Genomic DNA, 26,387 nt, shown 5'->3' with positions numbered 1-26,387 from the left:
TGAGGCGCGCTCGGTACATCGAGGGGGCGCTGTGGGGCTGGCCGTCCAGGGGCGCGCGAGGTCGAGGGGCGAGCGAGGACGACGCAGCAGCAGCAGGACACGCTGAAAGGAAGGGACATGTCCGACAGCCCAGCCTCGGGATTCTTGCTCCCGAGCGAAGGCCATCGCAGCTGCAAAATGTCCGAAGCCACGAGCCCGACGCAGCGAGAGCGCGCAACGTTGCATCCTTGAGCTCGCCGACGTGCCGCTGCTCTCTCTCTCTCTCTCACATGCTCGTGCTTCATCAACGGGCTTCTTAATGCTCGCAATGCTATCGAGACTCTGCTTCCGAATGCTCTCGCTCTCGCGGTGCTCCTCAGACAAGCCGCGGGCAGGTGCTGCTCCGGCGGAGCTGCTCCCACTCCAGACTGAGGGGCAGCACCGCCCTTCGCGCCGGCCAGCATCCGCTCAGGCTCGGACTCGCCGAGGCGCACCTCTCCAGGTACGATCCGAGACGGCCGTAAGCGTGCGGCATGCGTCTCCGTTGCCCTGAAGAGTGCAGGCCGGACCGTACCAGCCGTTTGCCTGCTGCTGCTGCGTGAGGTGTGTGGGCTTTGGGGCGCCGCACGACGCGGCGTCAGGGTGCTGGCGCGCGGCGGGCCGTGCCGTTCGTGCGCGTCTCGGCTGCGTGAGCCGCGAGTCGCGCGCCGGGCCGCTCTCTTCACCACATCCTCCGCAGCAGCAAGGGCAGCGCACAAATAGCAGCGAGGCTGCCTCGCGCAAGCGCTCACACAACCATCGCACCGTCGCGAGAGCGTGCAGCACGTCGACGAGCTGCGTGCCTCGCCTTGGCCCTCGACGTGAGCTGGAGGCGTCGCGTGACGTTGCAACAACACTGCGAGCTTCGCCTTCTCTCCGCGCACCTCTTGCGCTGCTCGCGCGGCAGCCAGCCTCGACGCTCTGATGGCGTCCTCCTCGAGTCGCGCCCTGCTGCGGCGCGAGTCCTCAGCCGACGCCTCGCATGCGCAACACCTCGCGGGCCTGAGGAGCGCCGGCAGCTCCGTCAGCGATGCACAGGCGCAGACTCATCTCGAAGGCGACGGCATGCTCCGCTCAGACAGCGCTGCCTCTGCCGAAAGCAGTGCAGCTGGCGCCGCAGCTCCGTCCCAGCCAAGTGCATCTTCAGCCCTCGACCCTTCTGCGTCTGCGACCGACGAGCCGCTAGATCTCTACTCTCCCCCCGTGCTCAACTACGAGTTCCGGCGTCGCATGCCTTCGCTCGCAAAGCATCTCGCCATCATCGCACTCGTCAACTCGATCCCTCCTACGCTAGCGTACTACGTCTCCACTCATCTCTCCGACGACACGCCAGCGCAGACGTACACGTGGATCACACTCTGCATTGGCGTGCGTGCCCGGCACGCGCGCTCGCTCATGTGTTCGCAGAGCTGACAATGTCGCCTTGCAGCTGACGGAACTGCTCTCCTTTCCCCATCGCATCTACGTCCTCTGTCGGCGCAACTACGAGCGCTCGGCGCGGCCTCTGACCTGCGCTCACAAGCGCTGGTATCAACACGTCTGGGCCGTCTTTGCACACTTCGACACGTTTCAGTGGCTGCTGCTCTTCGGCATCCTTGAGGGCGTGGTGCTGCTGACCGTCGCGTCGTCGATCAATGGAGAGCAAGGAGACTACAATCTCATGTGAGTCGCTGCTCCAGCGCGCCAGGCGAGCTTGCAGGCCATGCTGACGAGTCTGTCAGGATCCTCTCTCTGCCCATCATCTTCGCCACCATCGGCGGGCTCTTCTTCGTCACCATCGTCCTAACCTACTTTCACGTGCCGGCGCCGAGGTGGCCTCTCCTCTCGAGCTTGCAGCCCGGCGAGGCATTCAGGCCTGCAGTCTATCTCATCGTCGAGGACGTCACGGCTGTCGATGGCGGCGGCGGCCTGCCGTTTCGTCAAGCCATTGCGCGGCGCTATGAAGCAAGCCAACCGTTTCGACGACTCTGCACGGAACAGACGGCCATCTTCACTGCCTGGGGCTTGCTCTTCCCCGTGCGTGCACACATACTGAGCAGCTCAGCGCCTGCACGCTGACGCCTCTCTCGTCTCGCAGCTCTGGATCGGCATCCTCATTGCGTCGAGCTCGAATCGGGACATCTCATACGGCGTCTCGGTGGGCATTGCCCTGCTCTGGTCGGCCCTCATTGCCCTCGCTTCGTATCTCTCGCTCCGGCGAGGCTTGCGTCGGGAGAAGGAGCACTTTGCTCGACTCAAGGCGCATGCTGCTGGGCAAGGGCATGCTTGATCGATCCCACGTGCCATGCTGCTGCCGTTCGCGTCACCTCAGATCCTCCGCTTCGTTCTGTATCGTTATCTCCAACGCACGATCACTGACGCGCTAATGACACTAAACTGCCGTGACCTCCGTTGACCTGCCTCGCCTTGCTGCACTTCCCGACGGCGGCCGCCCTGCGTGAGCAGCCGATCACCAAGAGAGAGTCATGTCATCGTTACGAGCGCAGCATTCGAGGAACGAGCGAGAGGAGAGGAGGAAGGATGAGGCAGCGGGCGACAATGGCGAAGCGCGAGGCGCGAGGAGAGAGAGCAGAGGAGGTGTGCGAGTGGGAAGACTTGGAGAGCCAGAGCAGCAAGGTGAGGGGAAGGAGCGGGGATGGGGAAATGGAGGGTGGCGAGGGAAGATGGGAGGGGCTGAATGGGCTGCGATCGCAATCGGGGGACGAGACGAGCCCGCGAGCGCAGCAGGCGGACACGAAGCGCGAGTTTGAGAGCGAGACCGGGTGAGGAGCGCCACAAAGAAGCGAGAGACGGCGCAGAAGAGACTGGAGCCGACGTCTGAGTAGAGCTGGAGACCTTGCTACCGGAAAGGGAGACCAGCTCGGGAGCGACGCTGCTTGGTGCCAAGCTCTGCCACCTTCGCCCTCTTGAGGGCTGTAGGCGCCCATGCGCCACGCCGAAAACTTGCAGACGAGAGAAGCGAGCGGACGAGAAGGACGACGTGGACGGCGCCGCCTCGGCGCGCTTCTTGACCCGCTGGAACGTATCACGCGCAGAGGAGGTAGCCTGCAGCTTCTTGACGCCTGTTGCCCTCTCGCGAGATGGTGCATTCTCGCTCGCTCGGTCGCCAGGTGACGCCGACGTCTCCGCCCTCTATTGCCGGATCGACCGACTCGGTCTTCACGCGTGCCGTGCGCCCCTCAGCTCCAAGCCGACCAATGATATCGTTGCGAAGTCGCGTAGGTCCACGTCTGAGAGAGAGAAGAAACATCATACTGCGCACTACGTCGGAGAGGATCGCATCCCCTCGCCTCTTCCACTCTCTTCCCTCCCGCCATCAGGATATACCGCTCGCTCGCCCCTCCGCCTGCGCTCGTTCTCCTGCTGCCCGAAGCAGGCCCCGCTGCGCATGCCGTCCCACAGGCATTGCATGCGCACGCTTGCACATCGCGCCGCATCTAGAGGATGGCGCAGAACTTCGACTTTTTCCGCACCACTGGCGGCTCGAGGGCTGCGACGATGGCCTGGGAGGAAGCGCGGACGTGCGTTAGCGCCGCAGTGGGACGCCGTCGTCTCTCTAAGACTCACCTCGTCGAAGACGTTCTTGAGGCCCTTCTGCGTCAGTGCCGAGCACTCGACGTACTTGACGGCACCCAGCTCGCGCGCCAGACGCTCGCCGGCCTCGAATGCAACGGGGCGCTGCTTCTGGCGCGCCAGCTTCTCCGTCACGGCGGCGTCGTCGCGCAGGTCGACCTGCGTGCCGACGATGAGACACGGCACGCCGGGGCAGTGGTGGTGCACCTCGGCGAACCACTTCTCCTTGACGTTCTCGAACGACGCAGGAGACGTGACGCTGAAGCACACCAGGAACACGTCCGTCTGGGGGTAGGAGAGCGGACGCAGACGGTCGTAGTCCTCCTGACCTGCAGATGGACAAGCGCGTGCGTCAGACCACAGCATCGTTGCTTGCCGCTCATGACCAGCCACGCACCGGCAGTGTCGAACAGGCCCAGCGTGTACGGGTCGTCGCCGATCATGACGGTCACCGCATAGTTGTCGAACACCTGCAGGAGTGCGCCGCTATCAGTGTCCATGCCAGTGACCGCGGCTTGCGCAGATTGAGACGCACCGTCGGCACGTATTCTGCGAGTGCGCGGACGTGTCAGTCGGTGCGCTTCAAGACGAGAGCGACTGCGCGAGACGCACCGCTGGGGAACTTGTTGGTGGTGTAGGAGATGAGGAGGCACGTCTGTGGAGCGAGCGCGAGCGCATCCGTCAGTCTCGGCGGCCACTGCTGCTGCGCGCGCACTCGCGACGCACCTTGCCGACAGCTCCGTCACCGACGACGACACACTTGATCGTCTGCATCTTGACTAGCGGGCGGAAGAGGGCAGAGCTGCAGAGATGCAAGAGGCGCATCAGCACGTCGTTTGCCTGGCAAAGCGCGCGCCAAGCTGCTCAGCCCGCAACTCGGCCGCCTTGTCCACGATGCAAGCACGGCTGCGCGTCGAGCATACGGCAGACACAGCGGCGTTGGCTGGTGTACGAGCTCCGCCTCACACCTCTGCATACCGCCCAGCGGCGCGCACCGCACCGCCAGCGTTTAGCCGGCCAAGCTGCGCGACGGTAGATGCCCGTCGGCTGGGCAGACGGCAGACATGTCTGCGCCGACCAATGACCTCGGCCGACGGCCACACCGCGGCGGCAGCCAGCTGCGCCAGCGCCGTGCACATCGCACCCGCGCAGCGATGCGCAGCGCCGTGCACCTCCGCGACGCTGCACGGCAGCAACACTCACGCTGAGCGCGCGACGAGCGAGCGGGCGGGCGAGAGCGAGAGGGAGGCGCGCGACGAAGAGGTGCGCAGAGGGTGCGCAAGGTAGCTTGCGCGAGAGGCAAGCGGCGACGGCGAGCGAGCGAGAGATGAGAACGGGAACGACGGCGGCGGCGGCGGGAGCTGATCAGGAGACGAGGAGAGGGCGGATCACAGGCGTGAGGCGCGCGGTGCGGCGCGCGGGCAGCACGGCAGGCGCACGCCCAACGACGACACGCCGGCCAGCAGGCGTGGGCGCGGCGGCGCAGGCGTGGGCCCAGCGAGCGTGAACGCAGCAGCAGCGGCGCGCCGCGGCGTGGCTGCATGCAGCAAGGGCCCGCCGCCCGCCTGCCCGCCTGCTTCTGTGTGCTGCTCCGCCGCCGCCGGCGCGAGGAGCGGCGCTTGTCGCGCCAGGGGCCAGCTCGGTCACGTGCCGCACCGCCGGGCCAGATGCGGTGCAGGCGAGGTGCGATCGAGCGCTGGCAGGCCGCCTGTCTCTGGTCTCCGCCCGCGCTCCCAGTAAGAGTCCGCTGCGTGCTGCGCCGCCTCGTCATGCGGCACGCTCTGGCTCGTGCGCAGTCGGAGCGGGCCGCTTCCTTTATAGGCCTCTCCGCCTCGCCTCCACCTCTGACCCTCCCACCACCACTACCACCTCCAGCGCAACCCACAACACACACACCATGGCCTTCCGTCTGCCCATCGTCCGTGCCTCGCGCCAGCTCTCGACGTCCGCACGCGCCATGTCCGGCCCGGCCAAGGGCAGCGAGTTCAGCGAGGCCATGCCCAAGGGCGGCCAGGGCGATGCCTTCCAGAAGCGCGAGGGCGCCGAGGAGGCCAAGTGAGTGGCGCCCAAATGCGAACTTCACTCGCTGCGGCTGACAGGAGCACCTTCGCCTCAGCTACATCCGCCAGCAGGAGCAGGCCAAGCTTAAGGCCCGTGAGTGTATGCGCGCCGAGTGCTGCAACTGGAGGAGAGAGAGGCATGTGGTCGCCGCAGCGGAGATGCTCGTGTATGCGTGCACGCCGGCCGGTGTCCGCGTGGCGAAGACTCTGAAGGCAGCTCCAGCAAGGCGGCAGCCGCACGTGCGCCTGCGATGCCACTTCGACGGACTCGAGACCCTTGCAGTCATTCTCGCTGCGCATGCCTGCCACTGCCATCCTGTCAGCGCTTGTAGGCGCGAAGGAAGGTGCACCGCGAGCTCGCTGCCTGGTAGCCAGCCATCGAGTTTGCGGTACAGCTTCCTTCTTGCGTACAAGCGCTGACAGGATGTCCGTGACGTGCTGAGGTCTGGACCACGAAGCGTGCCGTCGTGGGCGCGACAGCAGTCCTGTGCAGGCTTGACCGTGACGAACACGGAAGAACGGCTGGGCATCGACTCGATGCTTCAGCTGTGCTTCCGTGTTCGTCGCGGATAAGCATGCACGGGGTTGAGGCATGCGCGCTGAGCTCCAGCCGTGTTCGGCACTCGTTTGCACAGATCTTGAGGGGTGTGCTGACGCCCGTGCTTTCTACCTGCAGTCGAGGAGAAGAACAAGAAGCTCGAGGAGGAGCTCGCCAAGCACAAGGTGCGTCTCGTCCTCCTCTTCTCCCCCGTCCGATCGCTGACGCTGCCGGCCACAGAAGTAAAGCATCATCGCGGTTTACGAGTGCACTTGACGCAAGTGGGCAGACCAGCGCGTGCAGTGACGCACCTCGTCGAGCCCTGCGTGAGACTGACTCTTGAAGGCGTGGTGGACACTCTGTGAACGTCACGCTGCGATGCAATGAAACATGAAGCCAAGTCTCCCCTGCTGCGAGGACGCGACGCACGAGCGAGGGGTAGCCGCTGGAACAGACGGAGGGTGAGGCTGTCCTTTGCTGGGCAGCGACAGTGGTCGCGTGCTGGCCCTCGCTGCCAGCTGCGTCTCGCGTTCCTCCCTCTCTGGCCCTCTGGTGTTCGCTCTGTGCGACGCCGACGGAGTGCTTGAGCTGCATCTGCGCTTTCCGAGCGGGCGCCGGCTCTGCGCTGCACGGATGTCATCGGCTTTGCCGCCTCGCCACTGTGCCTCCTCGCGGATGCCGCCGGCTTCACCGACGGCATCTTCACGACAGACAGAGGGAGAGGGACGAGTGACGGTGACGATGACATTCCCATACCCCTCTAGCGCCAAGCGCTTCTATATGAACAGCTGGGCATCTACAGCAGGCATCTTGCCGCGAGCAGCGCGACCAGCGCGCCGAGGTAGCGCGCAGACCTAGGCGACGACGACGGCGCAGCGTTAATCTCCGCAAGACGAAAGTCGACGCCCAGCGCGTTGCACCAGGCGTTGCCAAACGCATCTTGAGCGATGTATCGCTGCGTGCCTCCCCATCGCTGCCCGTCCTCTCCCGCACCTCCGTTGAATCCCGCTCCGAAGCCGTCCGCTCCCGCATCCGCAAACGCGCCGTAGTCGGAACGCGCAGTGACGCGCCAGGACGGACACGCCCACTGCACTACCGGCGCCGGACATGTACGAAGCACGCTCGTGCAGAGCGAGAAGCACGGCAGCATCTCGCTGTAGTTGTCCGCCTCCAGTTGTGGAGCTCGGGAAGTCGAGGCGTTGCGTGTACGGACGTAGGGCAGTAGATCGGAGTTGACGTCCACCGGCGTGCCGCTTTCCGCGAGGCGCTCGGGTGCGACTGCATAGCTGTTGCTCATGGAAATCCCATCGACACATCGAGGCATTGTGACGGCGCAGAGCCAATCGCGATAGGCCTCTTCGCAGTCGGTACACGTGTGGATGCTCGAATACGGCCCAAAGTACGGATCGCCGCAGGCGAACGTCGAGAGCGTGGCGCTGAAGTTGGCCGCGTTGGTGCTGATGATGGGCTCGAGACGCGAGAGAGCGTCCGAGGTGGAGAGAGAGGGAGAGATGGGAAGGGCATAGCCCACGGAGGGACAGAAGGGCACGTCGCTGACCAGTCGGCACGTCGCGTCTGCAGGCAGGTATCAGCTCCTGCAACGGATCACGCGCCCTCGAAACGACTCACCGCTCTTGGTGCGCAGCTTGATCGCAGGCCACAACACCTTTGGCGCCGCAGCATCCGCAGAGTCTGCCGTGCTGAGCCATGCCGTGTAGTTGCTCGCGGCAGCAAGGCCGTCGATGCGCCACTGTCGACGCGTCTGCTCATGCTGGTTCTGCCAGGCCGTGTTGCCTCGTCTCGTCTCGGTCGCGTTGATGCGTAGCTGCGAGTTGGCAGGCAAAGACGCGGAGTAGAGCGAAGAGAGACGGGTGAGGTAGCACGAGGAGGAGTTGAAGTAGGCCGGTAGGGCAAAGGGCCCGTCGCTCGGCAGCAGGGTCAAGTTGGACACGGCGGGAAGCGAAGAGAAGTTGGTGGAGAGAAACAAGGCGGCGGCTGTGTCGGTGTCGGAGAGGAAGAGGCCGGGTTGAGGCGCGATGGAGGTTGGCGCAGCTAGGAGGGGCAGTAAGCGTGAGTCGAGGCTGCCTCGCTGGCGTGAAGCAACGCCGGAGCCGAGCTTCGTTGCTTCCGCTGCGAGCAACCGTGCGCAGTCCCCGTCTGATGTCCTTGCGAGGGACTCTCCATGTCGTTCCCCTCTCCTCCGCCTGCGGGCCTCGATTGCTCCCAGTGCAACTCACCTTCTCCCACTGCACCCATCTGCGCCTCCACTTCCCAAGTCCCCTGACCCGCTTCCGGCGGGTAGACTGCAATCCAGCTGCCTTCATTCTGTACCTCCACCACCGCCGCGCCTCCACTCATCCACGTCCTCCCCGGTTCACTCTCATCTCTCGCGCCAGCTTCATCATCCGCCAGCACCAGTCTTGGCAGCAGCTGCCTCGCTTGTGTAAGCGCAGAGTCGGACGGGTCGACTTCGGAGAGACGCTGGGGAGTCGGGCCGGAACAGAGGGATAGAGAGAGATTGCCAGTGTTGGCGAGTGAGAGGAAGAGGGGAGAAGAGAGATTGTAGCGCCGAGGCTGTGTCGTGATCTGCGCGCGGCAGAGGGCGAGCAGCAGGACGTGGAGAGAGGCGAGAGAAAGCATTCGCCGACGACCGCGCGCGAACATCGTGGGCGAGCACGCCAGCTCCTGCTGCGATGACAGTGGCGTATCTGCTGCCGTGAGGACGTGCGAGGGGAGCGCGAGGGCGGAGGATGGAGGCGCGAGAAAGCGAAGCGCGCGCCAAGTGGAGCAAGGGGCCGCCGCGCGAGATGCGCACTACAATCTCGCGCCCGGCTGAATACAAGAAGCCGATCGGGGGCTTCACTCGGCACAAGCCCCAGTCATGCACAAAATGAAGACCCAGACCGCGCCGCTGTATTGGCCAAACTGTATTCGCCTCCTGCGCGCGAGACCAACAGACGCCGCGCGGCACGTGTTCGCCCGTGTTGGCGCAGCTGCCAGCGGCCCAGCTCGCAGCGAGGAGGCGGCGCCGCTGCCGGGGTCGGCCTCCGGCGCTGAGAGGGGGGCTTCTAGCGCCGGTCTAAGCGCTGCGCTTCGAAAGGACGAGAGAGGAGCTGCGAGAGAGCACAGGAGGTGCTGCGGCGTGCCCTCTCATCACGCACGGCAGCGGGTCTGCGCGCTGTGAGCGGTACGAGAGGGGCACGGCGGGCGGCGTCTCTCCCCTGGGGACGAGCTCCTAGATAGGGCAGCAGCACCAGGGGATGTCCGCTGCGAGCGCCGAGCACACGACCTTCCAGCTGGCGGTGTAGAAGCTGGCTGTGGCTGAGCAGCACATGCGCCCGTCAGCGCGGCAGGCGCCCAGACGCCGCCGGCGGCATGGCGGCGCGGGCGGGATGTGCGGCTTGCTCGCGGCTGCCCGACGATGCATCTCGCTCGGCGGGCGCGGCTGCTGCTGCGCCAGCGCTGGAGCCGCACCGCGTTGAGGGAGGCGGCGGCGCGCCCAACGAGCACCGAGGCGAAGGCGACGGCGGGCGCTGCGGGCGGCCGGCCAGCAGCGCAGCAGCAGCGCCCGCAGCGCCAGCAGCAGCTCAGAGGCGCAGCGCGGCGGCGGCAGCAGAGCAGCATACACGCCTCACGCCTCACGCCTCACCCGCGCCCGTCTCCGCCTCGTCGCCTTCCAACCTCTCTCTCGACTCTTCCTCTCCCTGCTCCACTCGCCTTCGCGCTCTTGCTCTACCTCTGCCACGCTTGACAGCCGCGCAGCCGAAGCCGCCGCAGCAGACGCGAGGCGTTGCTCGCCCATCTCCCACGTCCACGCCGGCAGCAGCAGCAGCAGAGCAGCGCAGCTTGTCTCTCGCCCACCCGCCTCGCCCGCAGCTCGCAGCTCGCACCTCGCCCCTCTACGCCGTCTCCTCGTCGCTCTGCTGCGTCTCGTCCATCTGCTGCCTACGCGCCTCGGTGCTGCTGCCAGTCCAGCTCCGCCTCTCTCGCCCTCCGCCCTCCCTCGCCCTCTCCGCCCCCTTCCTTAGCCCGCCATGTCCGCGGCGCACGGCACCTCGTCGCACAGCTCCGGCTCAAACGTCGTCGGCGTGCACTACCGCGTCGGCAAGAAGATTGTGCGTTGGCCGCGTCCGCCGTGTGCTGCTCTCGATCGGAGAGCCTCTGCTGCGCTGGCGCCTTAGCCGTGCTCGCGGGCTGCGGCTGCGATGCCAGCGATCGGCGGAAAGGCAGCTGGCGCACCGCTGCGCTCTTGCGATGCTGGACAGCGCAGTGCTGCATCAAGCCGGCGCTGCAGCTTCACTCAAGGTCGCCCCAGCCTGTGCGGCGGGACGCCCACGCCCTGTGGGCCGTGTCAAATCCTGACCGAGCGGCCCCTGGGCGAGGCAGGCTTGCCTGGCGCCTGCTTGTTTGCTGCCGAGCACAGCAGAGCTGCGCACATGGCTCTGCAGCTCGTGTGCTACTCGCTCTCGGCGCAGAGCGAGCTCGAGGCTAGGTTCGAGTCGGCTGCCCGCCTGTGCATGCTGTGCCTCTCCGCAGCAAAGCAGCTGCTTCGTGCTGCCCCTTCTCCTGCTGCGAACCTCCTCCCGCCGACGCTTCGTTTTCACTGACACTGCACCTCCGTGCCGCAGGGCGAGGGCTCATTTGGCGTCATCTTTGAGGGTGAGTCGGAGATTGCGCGCGGCAGGTCGTGGTGCGGCGTGGACGGGGTGGGCGTGCAGCTGCGCTACGTGGATATGCGCTGCTCACGGCGCAGCACGCATTGAAGTGGCGCACCTCGTCGAGGTTGGCGCTACTGCACCTGAGCATCACCTGCCGACGGCGCATGGGCTCTCATCGCTTGGTTGCTCACGCTTGCCTCGGCGCACTAGGCACGAACCTGCTCAACTCGCAGACGGTGGCCATCAAGTTTGAGCCGCGCAAGTCGGATGCGCCGCAGCTGCGCGATGAGTACCGCACGTACAAGATCCTCAACGGCAGCCGTGAGTGCTCTCGCTCTATGCGCGGGCTGGAGTGCGTCGCTGACGGCGTGGGTGTGCAGCGGGTGTGCCGCAGGTGTACTACTTTGGCCAGGAGGGCCTGCACAACATTCTCGTCATCGACCTCCTCGGCCCCAGCCTGGAGGACCTGTTCGACATGTGTGGGCGCAAGTTCAGCATCAAGACGGTCGTCATGACGGCCAAGCAGATGGTGCGTCTGCTCCGTGCTCGCCGCAGTTCGCCGTGCTGACCCTTTGCCGCCTCGCAGATCACGCGTGTGCAGGCGATCCACGAGAAGAACCTCATCTACCGCGACATCAAGCCCGACAACTTCCTCATCGGCCGGCCGATGACAAAGACGGCCAACATGGTCTGGGTCGTCGACTTTGGCATGGCCAAGCAGTACCGCGACCCCAAGACGAAGCAGCACATTGCCTATCGCGAGCGCAAGTCGCTCAGCGGCACGGCGCGCTACATGAGCATCAACACGCATCTCGGCCGCGGTGCGTCGAGTTGTGTGTCGTCAGACGTTGTGGCGCTCAGACTGACATCTTGACGTTGCGACGCGGACAGAGCAATCGCGCAGAGACGACCTCGAGGCTCTCGGTCACGTCTTCATGTACTTCCTGCGCGGCGGCCTCCCGTGGCAGGGCCTCAAGGCTGCCACGAACAAGCAGAAGTACGAGAAGATTGGCGAGAAGAAGCAGAGCACGCCGATCAAGGAGCTGTGCGAGGGCTTCCCTGGTGCGTGATGCGTGCTCGTCCTCGCGCTCGCCGGCCCGCTGACGTCGCCGCGATGCTCTCGGCAGAGGAGTTTGGCATCTACCTCAACTACGTGCGCAAGCTCGGCTTTGAGGAGACGCCCGACTATGACTTCCTGCGCGAGCTGCTCGGCAAGGCGCTGCACGGCGAGGTCGACGACGGCGTGTATGACTGGATGATGCTGAATGGCGGCAAGGGATGGGAGGCCGGCACGGTGAGTCTGCGGCGAGGGCATGCAAGCGAGGGAAGGCGCGCGTGTGTGCGGGTGAAGACCGACGGCCGTCAGAGCGCTGGCTGCAACGCAGACACATGGCTGACCGCATCTCTCTCGCTGCAGAGCCGCGAGCGTCGGGACGAGCGGGAGCGCTACCGCGACCCACGGGCATCGCACGCCGCGCCGGCACGCGACGCCTCGGGAGCGGCGCTTGCGGCGCCGGGCGCTGGCGTGCAGCGCAGCGGCTCGAAGCAGGGCCGCAAGTCTGGCGTGCCTGCCGGTCTGCAAGCTGCCGATGGCGGACGCACTGCAGCTCTGCGTCAGGGCGGCGCAAACGCCGACTACGCCAGCGGCGGCGGCGCTGGCTCCGGGTACGGCGGCAACGTGGCTGCTGCGAGCAACGTGGCAGTTCACGGCGCCGCCATCGCACCGGGACAAGATGGCACGCACTCACCGAACGGCGCGCACACGCCACGAGGCGACAGCCACCACAACACGCTGCCGACGCAGAGCAACATGCACATGCACAACGGCGCGGGCGCAGGCAACGAGACGCGCATCAGCGGAGCGGGCAATCAGCAGCGCGAGTCGCGTGGCCTGGCGCACGAGAACGGAGCGGCTGGCGGCACACACCCCGCTGAGCGCCAAAGCTTTGGCACCAAGCTCGTCAACTTCTTGACGTGCCGCTGCGGCTGATCGCGCCCACGTACCCACTCTCTCCTCGCACCTCATCATCATCATCTCCCCGGAAGCGCTCATCGACGAGGAGCGCACACACACCCATCGCCACACAAGAACTGCCTAGACGAGGCTGCAAGGAGCTATCGCGCGGGAGCTGGCGTTCTTCTTCTCTTTGCCTTATTCCTACGCTCCGTCCCATCTCTGCCTCTTCGCCGGATCGAGTCATCGACGCACGTCGATCTCTCCTCTGGCGCAGCACGCCGTCGAAGAGGAGAAGGCGGAATGAGCGCCCCAAGACGCGCCTCTCGCCAGTCCCTCACGATTCGCAGCCCGCCCTCTCCCACTCGCCAACCTCTCCCCCCCCCCCCCCGCATTCTCAGTCCCACGTTTCCCGGCATACCAAATCGGTCGCAGAGCGGCTCCATCTTCTCTTGCTTCCCTCTTCTCTTTCGATCCGCTCCTCCGTCCCCCTCCTCTCGCCTTCCCACCCGGCATCGCCGTAGCACACGTTCATTTCTTACTCCCCCTCTCCCGGCTCCGGAGCGCAAAGCATTGCGTCTTCTCAGTCAGTGGCGCATCGTTCGCTCGACATCACCAACCCCACCCCCCTCTCCTCGTCCTCAGCCTCGTCGGTCCTCACACACACCTCCGCGCGCAATCCGCTAGTGCTCTTCCGGCTGACTGCGTGATCCGCTCCCGCCGTGCTGCAAGCTCGATGAAAGGGGCTTGCTCATTGTCGCCGCGTCCTGCTGAGCGCGCCGGACTGAAGCGACATGGTCTGGCACGGGACGGGAAGGGATGAGGTTGGTGGTGTGCGCATTATCATCCCCGCTGGGGGGATGTGCTGACAACGCTTGTAATGCGCTGTTACATGTGTGTGGTGTGTGGTGGCGGGGGGCAGAGGCAAAGGAGCGTGTGAAGTGAGATTGGGGGTGGAGTGAAGCAGCGTGCGACGTGCGCGGACGGCGAGCTGAGGCAGGGAGGGTTAGGGTATGTTGCGAGCAGCGGCGGCGCACACTCACCGCGGGGCGCGACGGCCAGGGGCGATCGACGGCAGCGGCAGGGCGGTGCGTGGCAGTGGACAGAGCGTAGGTGCCAGCGGCTGGGCGCGGGAGAGAGGAGAAGGGGGCCGGGGGCAGGCGTCAGTCAAGTGCAGCGCATGCGCAGTCGCGGCCGTGCTCACAACAGGCGCCACCCGAGCAGCGACGACGACGGCGGCGACGACGGCGGCGACGACGGCCTCCAGGCGCTGGAGCGAGGAGGCTGAGGTGCAGGCGTCAGTTCAGCGCAGCTCGGGCGGGCGCTGTGTTGCCTCTGCTCACCCCGCACGACACAGCCGAGGCGGAGCGCCGCAGGGGAGCGGGAGAGGGTGGTGGCGGGAGGCAGGGAGCAGCGCCGGGGGCGCAGCCTTTATACGGTGCGCAGCAGGCTGCGACGGCAGGGCGGCGAGCAGCTGCTCCCACGGCCATCAGCGCGCCCGCAGCGCGTGTGCGCCTTCGCACTTCCTCGTACGGCCGTCAATCAAGCAAATTGAGGGCTGATTGCGCCCAAACAGCACGCTCCTGCGCTCTGCCTGCTTGGCTCACGCACACCACATCCTTTGCCTGGCCGCTGTGCCTGCGTGCCCTCTGCTCTGCTCGCCGCCGCACCACGCTGCAGCCATTCTGCCGCCGGGCGCCTGTCACAGCCACCGCTCCTCTGCGCCTCCGCGGCCACTGTGCTCTCGGCGTCATCCTCCGCCCGCCCGCCCGTACAGTGCCGCGCATCGCATCGCCGCTGCTGCCCAGCTCCAGCCTCGTCTGCACAGGCCCGCACCAGCGCCGTGACTTGGCCCGCACAGTGCTGCAGCTCAACCTGCACTGCAGCGGCGGCGAGCAGTGCCCCAGCGCACCACGGCGCCGCACATCGGCGCCGCACATCGGCGAGCAGTACCGCAGCGCACCGCAGCGCCGCACATCGGCAAGCAGCACCGCAGCGCACCGCAGCGCCGCACATCGGCTGTCGCAGTACCGCAGCGCACCGCAGCGCCGCACATCGGCGAGCAGCACCGCAGCGCACCGCAGCGCCGCACATCGGCTGTCGCAGTACCGCAGCGCACCGCAGCGCCGCACATCGGCGAGCAGCACCGCAGCGCACCGCAGCGCCGCACATCGGCTGTCGCAGTACCGCAGCGCACCGCAGCGCCGCACATCGGCGCCGCACATCGGCGAGCAGTACCGCAGCGCCGCACATCGGCGAGCAGCGCCGCTCGTCAACTGCACCAAGCAGCTCCACAGCGGCGCACATCGGCTGTCCCAAGCAGCATCGCCGCTGGCCAGCGGCATCATGGGCTTCGGTAGCAGTGCATGGAAATGGGCGCTGTCTCTTCCTGGTGCTGGTGAGCGTGCTGTGCCGATGCCGCCGGCGATTGACGTGGTGGTTGTCGACATGGGCATGGTGATGGTGCAGGCAACCATCCGGGCCGTGCACGTCCTCTGTTGCGACTGGGCGGGCACCGCTGCGCAGCTAGCGGCGGGAGTCCCGCTGGTTGAGCTCGCACGGCAAGCCGGCGTGCAACATGCGGTCCAGCAGCAGCTTGCGGGACTGCTGCAGCCCGGTGCTGCCGCTCCGCCCGCGCCCGGTGCAGCTCCTCCGCCCGCAGCCGGTGCTGCTCTGCAGCCCGCGGCCGGTGCGCCCCAAGCCATTCTTGTCTTTGACGGCGTGCGACCAGCGGCAAAGGCAAAGCGTGCTGGACGTCACGAACCTGCGGCAGCCGAAATGCTGCAGGAGCTTGCACGCTGGGAGGGCCTGCCGGAAGCCGACGGCTGGCTGCCGGAGCGCTGGCTCAGCCTGACAGCTGCCGAGCGTGACGCACACGCCAACGCCGGCGGTACAAAACGCAGGCTCACCACAGAGCAGCGCCGCCTCTTCCTGCGCAAGCACGTCCAGAAGCTCGCCGTCTCGGTCCTCGCGCCTCTCCTCGTGCGCGATCTTACTCTCATCCCGGCCGCCAACAAGGTGCTGCAGCAGCGCGGCGCCACTCTTGAGCAGCTGGGCGAGCAGCTGAGCACTGCCCTTGCTGCTCGCTCAGGTGTGCTCGCTGTCGCTGCCGCCATGGAAGCCGACTCGTGTGTGTCAGTGGTGGCCATGCTGCTGCGGCGCCACAGCAACGTCACGGTGGCAGTGCTCTCCGGCGACAGCGATCATCTGGCGCTAGGCGACCCGGCGCTGGCAAACGACATCGTCATGCGTCGCAGCCAAGCACCCGAGGCTGCCGCTGCAGCCGAACCGCTCTTTGATGTCGTGCGCAAGACACAGCTCTGCGCAGCTCTCGGCAACATGTCGTTCTCTGGCCTTGTCGTGCTGTCGCTGTGAGTCGGTGGCCTCTGCCTTTGGCAGCGCAAAAAGCTGACCTGTTGCGCCAGATGCTGGGGCACAGACGACACAGCGGGTGGCCTGAAGAACGTCGGCGCAGTCCGTGCTGAGGGCCTCGTGCACGCAGCAGAGGCACAGCTGGCCGATGCCGACGCCGATGCAGCGGCACCAAGCAGTGCTCTACCATCTGGCCTTCATGGCAGCTTCCGCGCCATCCTCGACCACGTGCTCGACAAGAGTCCGACGCCTGCACCAGCCGATCTCGGCCCAGCCGCACAGTGGCGCCTTGATGGCGTGCAGCCCGAGGAGAACCATGCAGCGGCGCCGGTGGTGGGCCTGGCAGAGGGCCGCCTGCTGCCAGCGCCTGTCAACCTCGGCGTCAACATTGACGCACCATGGGCCTCACACAGCGCGCAGATGGCATCACGCGCAGCAAGCGCCATCAGCAGCAAGCGCGCTGCCGTCGGCAACACGGCGGCTTTCCAGCCCGAGCTCTTCTTTGCGCGCATCACCGTCCTGCGCCCAACTGCCAGCCTCGAGCGCAGCCGGCAGCACAGCGTCGCACGCTTCTCCAAGCCGATCCTGCTGCCTGCGCTGCCAATGGTGCAGGAGGGCCCGCAGCAAGGACAGGGCATGGGCAAGGCGCCCAAGCCCGTCTTCCCGCTGCCGCAGGGCGGCCGCACAGGCAAGCAGGCCAAGGGCAGCGCGGCCAAGCAGGCTAAGAGCAAGGCCAGCAGCTCGCTGCCGCGCGCCGACAACACAAGCAGCTCACGCAAGCGTGCTGCCGCCGACACGGTGCGCCTCGACAAGGGCAAGCGCTCGAGGTTCTCGGCATCTACGTCCGGCACGTCGGCCAGAAGCGACAGGCAGCAGCAGCAGACAGCCATCAGAGCGGAGACACGGCAGTTCCAGCTCTCAACGCTGACTGCACGCCTCTCGAGTCCGCACGGCTTTCTTCATCGAGATTTTGCTGTGACGCATGGCGCTGCCATCAAGGCATCTGCGCAGCTGCACTGTGCAACCATGTCGTTCATCGCCATCGAGGCCTGCACTCTACTGCAGAAGACTGCAGCCGCGCGCGGTGCTCTCCTCGAGATCATGCGCCCAGACAGCAAGAGAGACGGCGGCACCTTTGACATTGCTGTGGCGCACGCCCTCGAAGCGCTTCAACCGCCCGTCGCAGCCCGGGCGCGGCGTGGTGGCCGCAAGAGCGCTGCAGAGATGTTTGGTGCCGCCCACCTCGCCGGCCTCGTGGGCTTTCCCCGCTCCATGCTGCTTGCGGAAGAAAAGGACGGTCTCACGCAGTACATTACGTCACGATGGCGTGCCATGCTCAAGACGACGGCGCAGCTGCGCATCAGGCAGGCAGCAGCGGCTGGCCTTCCACGAGCAATGCCGCTGCTGGACGCAGAGCTGAGTAAAGCTCCACAAGGCTCGCAACAACTCCTCGCGCGTCTTGTCACCTTTGGAGGCATCAATCCTGCTGCCGAGCGTGCCATTGCAGCTCACCTTGCCGCGCTCGAAGGCGGCGAGGCTGCAGAGTCTGCCGGCAGCGAGGCCAGCACCGTCGACCTTGCCCTCAAGGATGTCAACGTCCGGCGTGCCGATAGCATCGTCAAGGCCCTCACCGGCATGCTCAGCAACGGCGGCAACGCGCTCTCTCCGGGGCTGACGGCCGAAGTTGCTGCATTTGCAGCTGCAGCGAGCGCACTCTCGCGCCAGCTGGAGCCCGACAACAACGGCCGCACGCCTGCCAGCTTCTTTGGCCTTGGCGCCTCCGACGAGGACATCTTTGGTCTGCACGAGCGCCTGCACTTGCTGCTGCCCAAGCCGTACAAGCTTGTGCCGCTCGTCAAGCATTATTCTGCAATGGCAGGGCCGGAACATCACGCTCTGCTGCGGAATGCGCTGCGCACAGCAGAGAGGGCCGCTGCTCTCAAGCTGCATCTCGAGTCGTCAGACGGCCCTGCTGACCTCGCCAAGCGCGTCTTTGGCTCAGCTTTGGCCTGGCTTGACAGCGAGTCTGCACACGAGGCGTTTGCTGCGCTCTCAAGCTACATGGCCCTCTCCCAGGGCGGGCAGCCGTGGGACAAGATCCTCGGGCCTTGCTGGAGAAGACGCACGCAGCGACTTCCTCTGGCTGTGCGCTTTGATGGCGCCGGCAGAGTTGATGTTGCCTTTGCGAAGCTCGGCGTGCTTGCTGGCCGGCCTGCACCACCGACGCCTGGCTCAGCGCCCGCAGCAGCCTTGTCTGTGGCCGGCTACCTCAAGACGCACGCACCAGCCATCTGGCAAAAGGTCAACGACATCCACAGCGCAGCCTCTCTCGAGCGTCTGCACCATGTGTCCATGCGGCATGCGCTGCCTCGCAAGGCCGATGCTGGCGTCTACGTACCCTTCGCCGCCCTGCCCGAGATTCCCGAGGCCACGTGGGCAAGTGCCGCCGATGCGTCTCTCATCCGCAACAGCAATGTGCAGCCTGAGAGCAGCGTCCAGCTTTCACTCAACAGCGACGTGCAGCTTGTTGGCATTGACCCTGGCATCTGGAATGCCGTGGCCGCAACATCCGAGGTGCGCGTCGACATCAACCCACACGCCAGCAGCTCGCGCTACCCGCTCCTCACCGGTGGATCCGGCTCGTTGCACACGCTGCGACAGAACCTTGTCATCAAGCAAGGCACTCTGCGCCGCGCTACCCGCCGAGGTACCGCACGCCTGGCTAGTCTCCAGCAGGCCGAAGCGGCGCCAGGCCATCACTCCCGTCTCCTGCGGAGCGAGGAGGAAGCAGAGATCCGGCTGCACACGTTCTTCGATCAGCGGCGCACCGTCGATAGAGCGGCAGCATCGCTGCTCCAGCTGCACGGCCGCGCAGAGCAGACCGTGCTCATCATCGGGGCGGGTCTAGCTGCACAAGGAGGGCAGCGCAAGCGCCGCCACAACACAGCTCGCACGTCAAAGGCATACGTCGAGGTTCTGCGGCGTGCAGCAAGGAACCCCGGCGTGCACGCACGCTCGTTCAACGAGTATCTCTCAAGCCAACTCAACTCGGTCCTGCCGGCTACTGCCAGCACTGCCCGCCGCGATGCTCACGGCCATGCCCTCCGCCCCATGGCGCAGCACGCGCAGCGCGCGGGCAAGGAGATTGGCCGCCTCAAGGTTGCCGCCGGCGGTGGCTTGCTCCCCGATGCCTTGGTTCACGGGGACTGCAGTTCGGCGCTCATCATGCTCCAGGCGTATGAGCACCTGCTGCGGTTCGGCACGCACCCGCATCTCCCTCCTTCTGAGACACCCGAGACGAGCACCGCATGAGCGCTTCAGCCCCCATCCTCTTCTCCCTCTTCCTCCCGAGACACCCGCAGCGACAAGCACCGCGCAAGCACTTACAGCGCTTTGGCAACCATCCCCATCTCACCCCCCCCCCTTCCTTCTTCTGAGACACCAGCGTCGAGCAAGCACCGTTGAGCAAGCACCGCGTGAGCACACTGATGGTCAGGCAAAGCGGCATTGCGCAGATGGGGCGGGGCCGCACGGCGGCCAGCAGCCGGCGCGGGAAGATGTGGAGCGGAAAGCGGGGTGGTGGTGCGCAGTAGCGAGAGTCGCTGCTGCTGCTGGCAGAAATGGAATTGATTGTGCGGCACGCGCGCGCGCGCGCGGCCCGGCGACGGCGCGGCGAGGCGCCGAGAGGCTTCGTCTTGGCTGCCACCACCACGCTGACGCGCACCCCTCCTGCACCCCCACCCCTCGTCCAATCATGGAGGCCACACTCTCTGCGCTCAAGGTGACGGAGCTCAAGGCGCTGCTGCAGCAGGCGCGCGCCTTCGTAGAGAGGTACAGCGGGCGGCGCACGAATGAAGGGAGAAGAGAGCGAGGAAGATGCGGGAACGAAGAGGCGGAAGGGAGAGGAGGGCAGAGGGATGCAGAGAGGCGCTCAGAGGCCGCGCTGAGCAGCAGCCAGCTTCCACGCCGGCTCGCCCTTTCTGCGCTTGAGGCCGAGGCCATTCCAGCTCTCGCGAATCGTGAGGAAGAAGCAAGTGACGCAGACGATGTCCTTGAGCTCCTCGCGCGTCAGGCCTGCGCCGTCGGCGCCGAGCGCAGAGGCCGAGAGGTCGGGCAGCGGGAAGGGAATCGCCAGCTGGCCGACGAGCTTCGGGTGATGAGGCGCCGGAGCGAGCGAGGCGATTGGGATGCGTGTCTCGGGCCCAAGCACCAGGTGGCAGGTCCAGGGCGTCTCGGAGTCTTCAGGGTCGGAGCCTTCGCCGTCGGAGCCGACATCGTCATCAGCCACGGAGCTGGCCGCATCGTCCAGCGCGCTGCTGTCGACCGAGCGGCGCGGCGAGCGATCGTGCACCGAGCCCGGCCGAGAGCCGGCGTTGCTGCCAGGCGGCTTGAGCGTGTTCCCGTTGCCGTTGCCTGCCGCAGCAGCTGCCAAGCGCTCGCCGAAGTTGGGCGCAATGCCGATACGCGGACTCGTGCCGCTGCCCACGGCGCTGTTCATGTCGAAGCTGCCGCGTCTGGCCGTGACGACACGAGGTCCTGCGGCTGCGGCGCCGTTGGGCCCCGCCGTGCTCTCCGTCGCGGCGCGCGCCGGATGAGCGCTGACCTTGCTGGCGCGCCTCGAGCCCGGAGCCGCTGCGCTGGATCGTCTGCGAGCTGCGGCGCTCGAGGCAGCAGTGGCGCTCTTGTCCTTCGTCCACTCGAAGCGGATCGTGATCTCCGACGGCGGTGGGTGACGCACACTGGCGATGCCGGCGCGGTTAAGCACGTTGAAGCGCCGCCAGACGTTGGCCAGCACTGCGTTCTGTCCGTCTGCGCCCAGCGCTGCATCGGTAGGAGGCTCGCCATCGCTGCGACGCGTCAGCTTGCGGATGACCCAGAAGTAGCCTTCCGTGTGACGCAGGCCATCGGGCGTCAGACCGCCGCCGGGAACGAGTTGCGGCACGTCGGAGCCGGCGTTGGTGCTGGTGACCGACTCTGCAGCCGAGGGACGACTGGCACTGTCCATCGAAGCGCGCTTGAGCGACGGCGAGCTGACGATGCTGCTAGCTGCGCCTCCCAGACGTCCGAAGGCGCCCGACATCGAGCTTTGCCCTGTGTGTGCGCCGAAGGAACTGCGTGTCGCGCTGGCGCTGAGGGGACGACCGCCTTGAAGACTGAGCCGCTTGAACTTGCTCATCAGCTTGCCGCCCAGTCCGCCGTCGGTGCGCGCCTCGGGCGTCATGGCTTCGAAGCTAGTCGGCGGCTCGCCGCTCGGGATCGAAGGAGCGACGCCAACGTCGGAGCCGGCACCGATCGGCGGCGGCGATACGTCGCTGCCAATGACGCTACCTGCGGCGCGCGTAGAGGGCACGCCAGTGCTGGGCGTCAGAACGGCGCCGGCCAGAGAAGCGACGTCGTTGACACCGCGTCGCAGTTCGTGCGGCTCGAGAATGCCGAAGCCGTCAATCTCCACTCCCTTGCGCGAGAACTTGGCCACTTTCTGATCGGTGCCCGCGTCCGTGACGACGGTGGGCAAGATGGTGTGGAAGGAGAGGTTGTAGAGTGGCGTGACGCGGCGAGCGTTGCTACCGCTGACTGAAGAGACTCCGCCGGACGAGGCCTCGGAACGCTGAGAGCGAGAAGAGATGATTGAGGCGCTGCGAGTGACGGCGCCGCCGCCTACGGCTGCGCTCGAGCCGACGGAAGAGGTGCTGCCAGCCGTGCTGAGGCCGGACTCGTCGCGTGACATCTCGCCCGACACGCGGGATGCTCCACTGCCGCCGGCTGCCGACGGCGTCACGAGCTGAATCTGCAAGTTGAGCGGGTTCGACTGCTTGCTCGGCGGCGGTCGGACCTGGCAGGGACAACGGATCAGCATCTGCCGACAAAAGGCAGCCCGCGTCCAACTCACGATGACGAGGATCTCGGGCGGCGCATGCTTGCGCCTCTTGCGTTCTGCACGTCGCGCCTCGCGCTCCTCGGTCGTGCCTCCCACAGGCAGGCCAAACTCGGCGGCGCTCATGCCACTCGCCACGCTGTTCCTGCCAAGGCTATCCGCCGTATAGCCCGAGGCCAGGCTCACATCTCCCACACTCTGGCGCGTCGCAGTCGAGCCTACAGGCGACTGAGGCTCGACTTCTCGAGGCGCAGTCTCATCTGAGAGCGCAGCGAGGCCACGAGGATCAATGGCGATGCCAGACGCCTCTGATGCGGTTGCCCGGTTCGTACGGCGGATCCAAGCGGCCCAGCTGCCGTCGCGCGCCGTGTCTTGCGATGCTGCCTCATTTGCAGCTGCCGCGGCTTGTGCGGCGCCAGGACGAGGCGTGGCGCTAGCGTCCGGCGGACGAGGCGTGACCATGCTGCTCTCGCGCTCGCCGGCCATGAGGGCGCCGAAGGCCGAGTGCGCCGAGTTGGAGCTGCGCGAGCTGGAGCTGCGCAGTGCCTGAGCTCCGCCCTCCATGCCTGGCCGTGCGTTGTAGCCCGAAGGCAGATCGCGTGAAGATGAGGTGGACGAGGAGCTGCCCTCACGTCGATCGCCTCCGCCGAGGCCGAAGCCGAGAGAAGAGAGCATGCGACGTGCTGGTGAGGGAGAGCGAGAAGGTGCTGGTGAAGGAGGAGATGCTCCCCGAGTCCGCGGCGGAGTGGCAGGCACTGGCGACCACGAGACGCGCGAGGGCGACGACGACTCGCGCGAGTTGTTCAGAGAGCGGCGCTGCGGCGAAGGACTGGTGTCACGGCGACCAGGTTCGAGTGACTTGGTGCGCCAGACAGAAGCGCCCGTCGATGAGCCAGCGCGCGATTCGTGAAGCGTAGGGAGAGGCGCGTTGCTGCTGGAAGGCGAGCGAGGCGGCGAAGTCTGCTGTCGAGCCGGACGCTGTGGCGGATGGGGGCGCGGCGAGACGTGTGCGTAGGCGCAGTTGAGACGGAACGCTTGCTGTGCGAAGAGCACGTCGGCGTCGTCAAAGTAGGCAGGTGGTGCTTCGGGCGTGCCGAGTGGTCGCGGAACGTCAAAGTGCGCCTTGCGGGGGAGAGAGGTGAGTCCTTGAGAAGTACTGGGACGACGCGAAGAGGCACGGAGCTGAGACTTGGGCGGCAGTGGCGGGAGGATGCGCGAATCGTCCTCGCGAGAGCAACGTCGGGAGCGCAGCTGCGGCGTGGAGGGTGCGTCGAGGGAGAGGTCTGACGAGGCAGCGCGAGCATCAGTCTCTGCCAGCAGTCCCTCGAGCGACGAGTCAAAGGCGCCCGGCATCGACGGTCGCTTCTGTCCCGGCACGCCAGAGCAGCTCGCACTCTGCCGCTGCTGCCGCGGCGAGCCGGGCGGCGGCGGCGCAGCACGAGCAGAAGAGGCACAGCTGCCGCTGGCCGAGGCGTGCGCAGGCATGGGGAGGTCGGGGTGCGCGGCGACGAGCAGCATGGACGGGCGAGGAGGAAGGAACACGACGGGAAGCGCCGGGAGGGAGGGCGCAGTGGAGGTGAGAGGCGCAGCCGCGGCCAGCAACTGCGACCGCCGTCATGTACGACCTCGCCTGGCCATGATCGCTGCGCCGGCGGCCGAGCCAAGCATGGCCTGAGCGCAGCAGGCCGCCTGAGCCGGAGCATCGAGAGCGAGCAGGCGTGGAGCATGCTGCGGCCGCAACACAGCGTGCGCACTGCTCGCCAGCATCTCGGGCCCGCGGCAGACGGCCCAGCGGCTTCCACGCAGGACACGAGGCGCACTCCAGCCGATGCCGCATCGCAGCACCACTTCAGCTTACAACTCTCTCACTCACCGGACCAGACGAAGCGGGAATGCGCGGAGAGGAGACGGCGGCGGCGGCGCAGCGATGCTGCTGCGGCTGCTACTCGGAGGAGCCGAGCCGAGCCAGGCACGCAAGAGGCGAGAGCGAGGCGCGAAATGGAGCGGCGGCACGCAGGAGCGGGCCGGGGCAAGGAGTTAAGGCGGAGGCGCGAGCCGAAGAGCTCTGAGAGCAACGACGGCGAGGCTGGAGGAGGGTGCGTAGGAGGGAAGGCAAGATGCTGGTCTGGGCCTCTCTCACTCAGAGTGCGCTTGCTGTGTTCGGGCCGAGCGGCGGAGGAGCTTGATGAGTCTGGAGTGAAAGGGTGTCGAGCGGAGTTGCGGCAGAGGCAGGAGAGCTCCACCTTGTGACGCGCGGCGGGGTGCAGCGCAGCGCGCTGCTGAGCGCCGCCTTCGCTGGCGGCGTGCCTGCATCTGACGTCGGCTCCAGCCGCCGCGCCCGCACGCGCGGCCCGCGGGTGCGGGACGACGATCCCGGGCCGTCGCAGCCCAGCCGCTCACTCTCAGCGCGGCAGGTGCAGATGCAGCATGATGAGCGCAGTCGTGCAGCGGAGGTACTTCCGCTGCGCCCCTCTCGCGTGCCTTTGCCGCGGCCCGCGGCGCCGATGGCGGCGAGAGCCGCGGCATCGCACAGCAGCTCAGAGGTGCAGGCGTGGGGGCACCTCCTCTCCAGTCTCCGCCGTGCTCATCCGCGAGCGGCTCGCGCGCACGAGACAGCACAGCCGCCAGACATCGAGAAGCCTCCTCATCCGCGAGCGCATGCGTGCGCTCTGCTCTTGACTCGCGTACAAGCCCATGTGTGGGCTCGACTCTCGTGTCCACTCTCGTACGCAGCAGAAAGACGTCAGCTCCAGTTGAAGCCGCAGCGCCACCTCTCGGAGAGCTCGCGCTAAAGCACGAAGAGGCGCTGTCTCACGCTTCGGGAGCGCCATCCGGCCTTAAGCGCCACCTTACATTCCGCGCTGACGCCGTCGTCAGCAACTGTTGCATCCTGGCTGATGCCGGCGCTCGAACGCAACGTGACGAGATTTCGACTCTGCTGAGAATCGGAGAGCTGAGGGCCCTGAGAGCTGAGAGCTGAAGACGAGAGAGCCGGGATCGGCGGCAGCATGTCGACCTTTGACCTCTTCTCCGGGCCAAGCCGCTCCCGGGTCCGGGCGGAGATGAGACCGGCTTCATTTAGATGCCAGCGCACGGTTCCCTCGTCACAACATGCAGGGCACGACTGCCTCTCGCGTTCCTTTCCGTCGCTGAGGATCTCTCTCTCGTGCACTCATCTGCACAAGCCTTGAGAGAGTCAAGAGAGGTGCTCGTCGGCTCTCCTTCTCCCACTCACGCTCGTCACAGCTCACGCGTGCGCGATGCAAGCGAGGCAGTGCGGCCTCGGTCGCATTCGACGATAGCGAGGCCTCGTCGAAAGCGAGCGTGTCCGAGAAGGCACCACATGCCGCGAAAGAAGGCCAACGAGGACTGCTGGGCGCTTCGCAGCCGAGGAGGATTTAACAGACAGACGCCAGGCAGAAGCAGGAGCGATTCAATGTTTCGATTTCGCGCAGAGCGGAGCAAATGGGTGCCTGTCCCAGCGCGAGACCAGGACGGGCCATGGCAGATCAGACCGCCGAGCGTGCGACTCGTACGAGGGGGCCTCAGCTAGCCATTCGGTACGATCTCAGACGAAGCCCGCCGAGGGCGAGAGAAAAGAGAAGACGCCTAGTGGTGCGCCTCCTTCTCGACGTCCCGAGCCGCCTCCTCGAGGAACTGCTCGGCCGTCTGGCGGTTGCTGGCGTCGGGAGCGGCGCTCGAGCTGGACGCAGCCTTCTCGGCCGTGTCGGGCTCGCTCTTGGCGTACGCGTCCAGCTCGGAGGAGAGGTCGGAGGAGGAAGGCACGGCGGGAGCCTGCGGCGCCGAGGGCGCGCTGAAGTCGCGCACTTGGCCGACGTGCGCGTCGGCGGCCTGATGAAGGGGGGTGAGGCGTGTTAGAAGGGAAGTGGCACAAGAGCCAGGAGGGCAAGATGTGAAGGGGCTTGAGATGATGATGCGAGCTACGCGATGAGGTCTCGCACCCACATGGCCTCTCTTCGCCTTCACATGTGCCATCTCGAGGCGCCGTCACGTCCATGCACGCAACGCAGCTACGCCCGAAAAAGTCTCAGCATGCCTCTACCCACTCCCGTGGCCTGCCATACCCCGGCGAGCAGCTTCGGGCGTGCAAAAGTTCGATCATGGACCCCTGCCTCTGTGCAGAACGACGTGCGACGCGCCCCGCACCCCTCAGTGTGTCCCATCACGCCTTTGCCCTCCGTTCGCTTTGTTTGCGGCAGCCTTGAGTCCTGCCAGCTCTCCTGCTGTGGACGCGCTCTTTGTGTCCCTTGCTGCGCACGCCCGTTCCTGCTTCCCCCTCATCTCCCTCCCAGCCATGTGCTTCCATTCCCCATCCCCC

At 66.5% G+C, this 26,387-nt stretch overlaps 12 protein-coding genes across 12 annotated transcripts; 8 read left to right on the top strand and 4 right to left on the bottom strand.

The window, feature by feature from the left end:
• Positions 1-715: 715 nt before the first annotated feature.
• Positions 716-2,402, top strand: FA09DRAFT_327267 (hypothetical protein). Its single transcript, XM_025741346.1, has 4 exons — positions 716-1,386; positions 1,448-1,680; positions 1,740-2,034; positions 2,096-2,402. The coding sequence occupies exons 1-4, from the start codon at positions 943-945 to the stop codon at positions 2,285-2,287; spliced, it is 1,164 nt and encodes a 387-aa protein (XP_025601599.1). The 5' UTR covers positions 716-942; the 3' UTR covers positions 2,288-2,402.
• Positions 2,403-3,455: 1,053 nt separating this feature from the next.
• On the bottom strand, positions 3,456-4,365 carry FA09DRAFT_292805 (hypothetical protein; the record flags this gene model as incomplete). The annotated part of the gene is made up of 6 exons (XM_025740024.1): positions 3,456-3,521; positions 3,586-3,920; positions 3,989-4,061; positions 4,127-4,140; positions 4,204-4,246; positions 4,318-4,365. 6 exons carry the CDS (start codon positions 4,363-4,365, stop codon positions 3,456-3,458), a joined length of 579 nt encoding a protein of 192 aa, XP_025601598.1.
• On the top strand, positions 4,270-4,917 carry FA09DRAFT_10432 (hypothetical protein). Its single transcript, XM_025738958.1, has one exon. It carries the CDS (start codon positions 4,402-4,404, stop codon positions 4,876-4,878), a length of 477 nt encoding a protein of 158 aa, XP_025601597.1. The 5' UTR covers positions 4,270-4,401; the 3' UTR covers positions 4,879-4,917.
• A 571-nt stretch (positions 4,918-5,488) lies between these two features.
• Positions 5,489-6,514, top strand: FA09DRAFT_327265 (hypothetical protein; the record flags this gene model as incomplete). Its single annotated transcript, XM_025741345.1, has 3 exons — positions 5,489-5,646; positions 5,708-6,374; positions 6,430-6,514. 2 exons carry the CDS (start codon positions 5,489-5,491, stop codon positions 6,069-6,071), a joined length of 522 nt encoding a protein of 173 aa, XP_025601596.1. The 3' UTR covers positions 6,072-6,374; positions 6,430-6,514.
• A 324-nt stretch (positions 6,515-6,838) lies between these two features.
• Positions 6,839-8,950, bottom strand: FA09DRAFT_327264 (hypothetical protein). The gene is made up of 3 exons (XM_025741344.1): positions 8,427-8,950; positions 7,819-8,241; positions 6,839-7,764 (listed from the first exon to the last, which is right to left on the bottom strand). The coding sequence occupies exons 1-3, from the start codon at positions 8,851-8,853 to the stop codon at positions 6,986-6,988; spliced, it is 1,629 nt and encodes a 542-aa protein (XP_025601595.1). The 5' UTR covers positions 8,854-8,950; the 3' UTR covers positions 6,839-6,985.
• Positions 8,951-9,825: 875 nt separating this feature from the next.
• FA09DRAFT_327262 (kinase-like protein) lies at positions 9,826-13,192 on the top strand. Its single transcript, XM_025741343.1, has 8 exons — positions 9,826-10,304; positions 10,818-10,848; positions 11,058-11,168; positions 11,228-11,376; positions 11,434-11,668; positions 11,739-11,909; positions 11,975-12,141; positions 12,265-13,192. Exons 1-8 carry the CDS (start codon positions 10,224-10,226, stop codon positions 12,835-12,837), a joined length of 1,518 nt encoding a protein of 505 aa, XP_025601594.1. The 5' UTR covers positions 9,826-10,223; the 3' UTR covers positions 12,838-13,192.
• On the top strand, positions 12,971-13,727 carry FA09DRAFT_10019 (hypothetical protein). The gene has a single exon (XM_025738932.1). The coding sequence runs from the start codon at positions 13,105-13,107 to the stop codon at positions 13,486-13,488; it is 384 nt and encodes a 127-aa protein (XP_025601593.1). The 5' UTR covers positions 12,971-13,104; the 3' UTR covers positions 13,489-13,727.
• Positions 13,728-15,105: 1,378 nt separating this feature from the next.
• FA09DRAFT_347855 (hypothetical protein) lies at positions 15,106-17,101 on the top strand (the record flags this gene model as incomplete). The annotated part of the gene is made up of 4 exons (XM_025744810.1): positions 15,106-15,935; positions 15,969-16,172; positions 16,227-17,000; positions 17,089-17,101. The coding sequence occupies exons 1-4, from the start codon at positions 15,148-15,150 to the stop codon at positions 17,099-17,101; spliced, it is 1,779 nt and encodes a 592-aa protein (XP_025601592.1). The 5' UTR covers positions 15,106-15,147.
• A 1,403-nt stretch (positions 17,102-18,504) lies between these two features.
• FA09DRAFT_327261 (hypothetical protein) lies at positions 18,505-19,554 on the top strand. Its single transcript, XM_025741342.1, has one exon. It carries the CDS (start codon positions 18,526-18,528, stop codon positions 19,483-19,485), a length of 960 nt encoding a protein of 319 aa, XP_025601591.1. The 5' UTR covers positions 18,505-18,525; the 3' UTR covers positions 19,486-19,554.
• Positions 19,555-20,104: 550 nt separating this feature from the next.
• On the bottom strand, positions 20,105-22,030 carry FA09DRAFT_292905 (hypothetical protein; the record flags this gene model as incomplete). Its single annotated transcript, XM_025740031.1, has 4 exons — positions 20,105-20,465; positions 20,895-21,147; positions 21,577-21,809; positions 21,912-22,030. The coding sequence occupies 4 exons, from the start codon at positions 22,028-22,030 to the stop codon at positions 20,105-20,107; spliced, it is 966 nt and encodes a 321-aa protein (XP_025601590.1).
• A 1,640-nt stretch (positions 22,031-23,670) lies between these two features.
• Positions 23,671-24,383, top strand: FA09DRAFT_9856 (hypothetical protein). The gene has a single exon (XM_025745932.1). It carries the CDS (start codon positions 23,774-23,776, stop codon positions 24,296-24,298), a length of 525 nt encoding a protein of 174 aa, XP_025601589.1. The 5' UTR covers positions 23,671-23,773; the 3' UTR covers positions 24,299-24,383.
• Positions 24,384-25,377: 994 nt separating this feature from the next.
• On the bottom strand, positions 25,378-26,375 carry FA09DRAFT_327259 (hypothetical protein). Its single transcript, XM_025741341.1, has one exon. The coding sequence runs from the start codon at positions 26,042-26,044 to the stop codon at positions 25,658-25,660; it is 387 nt and encodes a 128-aa protein (XP_025601588.1). The 5' UTR covers positions 26,045-26,375; the 3' UTR covers positions 25,378-25,657.
• Between the last annotated feature and the right edge of the window lie 12 nt (positions 26,376-26,387).

Source organism: Tilletiopsis washingtonensis, assembly GCF_003144115.1.
Source record: "Tilletiopsis washingtonensis strain MCA 4186 unplaced genomic scaffold FA09scaffold_1, whole genome shotgun sequence".
Taxonomy (NCBI): Eukaryota; Fungi; Basidiomycota; class Exobasidiomycetes; order Entylomatales; genus Tilletiopsis; species Tilletiopsis washingtonensis.
This window is presented reverse-complemented; position numbering and strand designations above follow the sequence as displayed.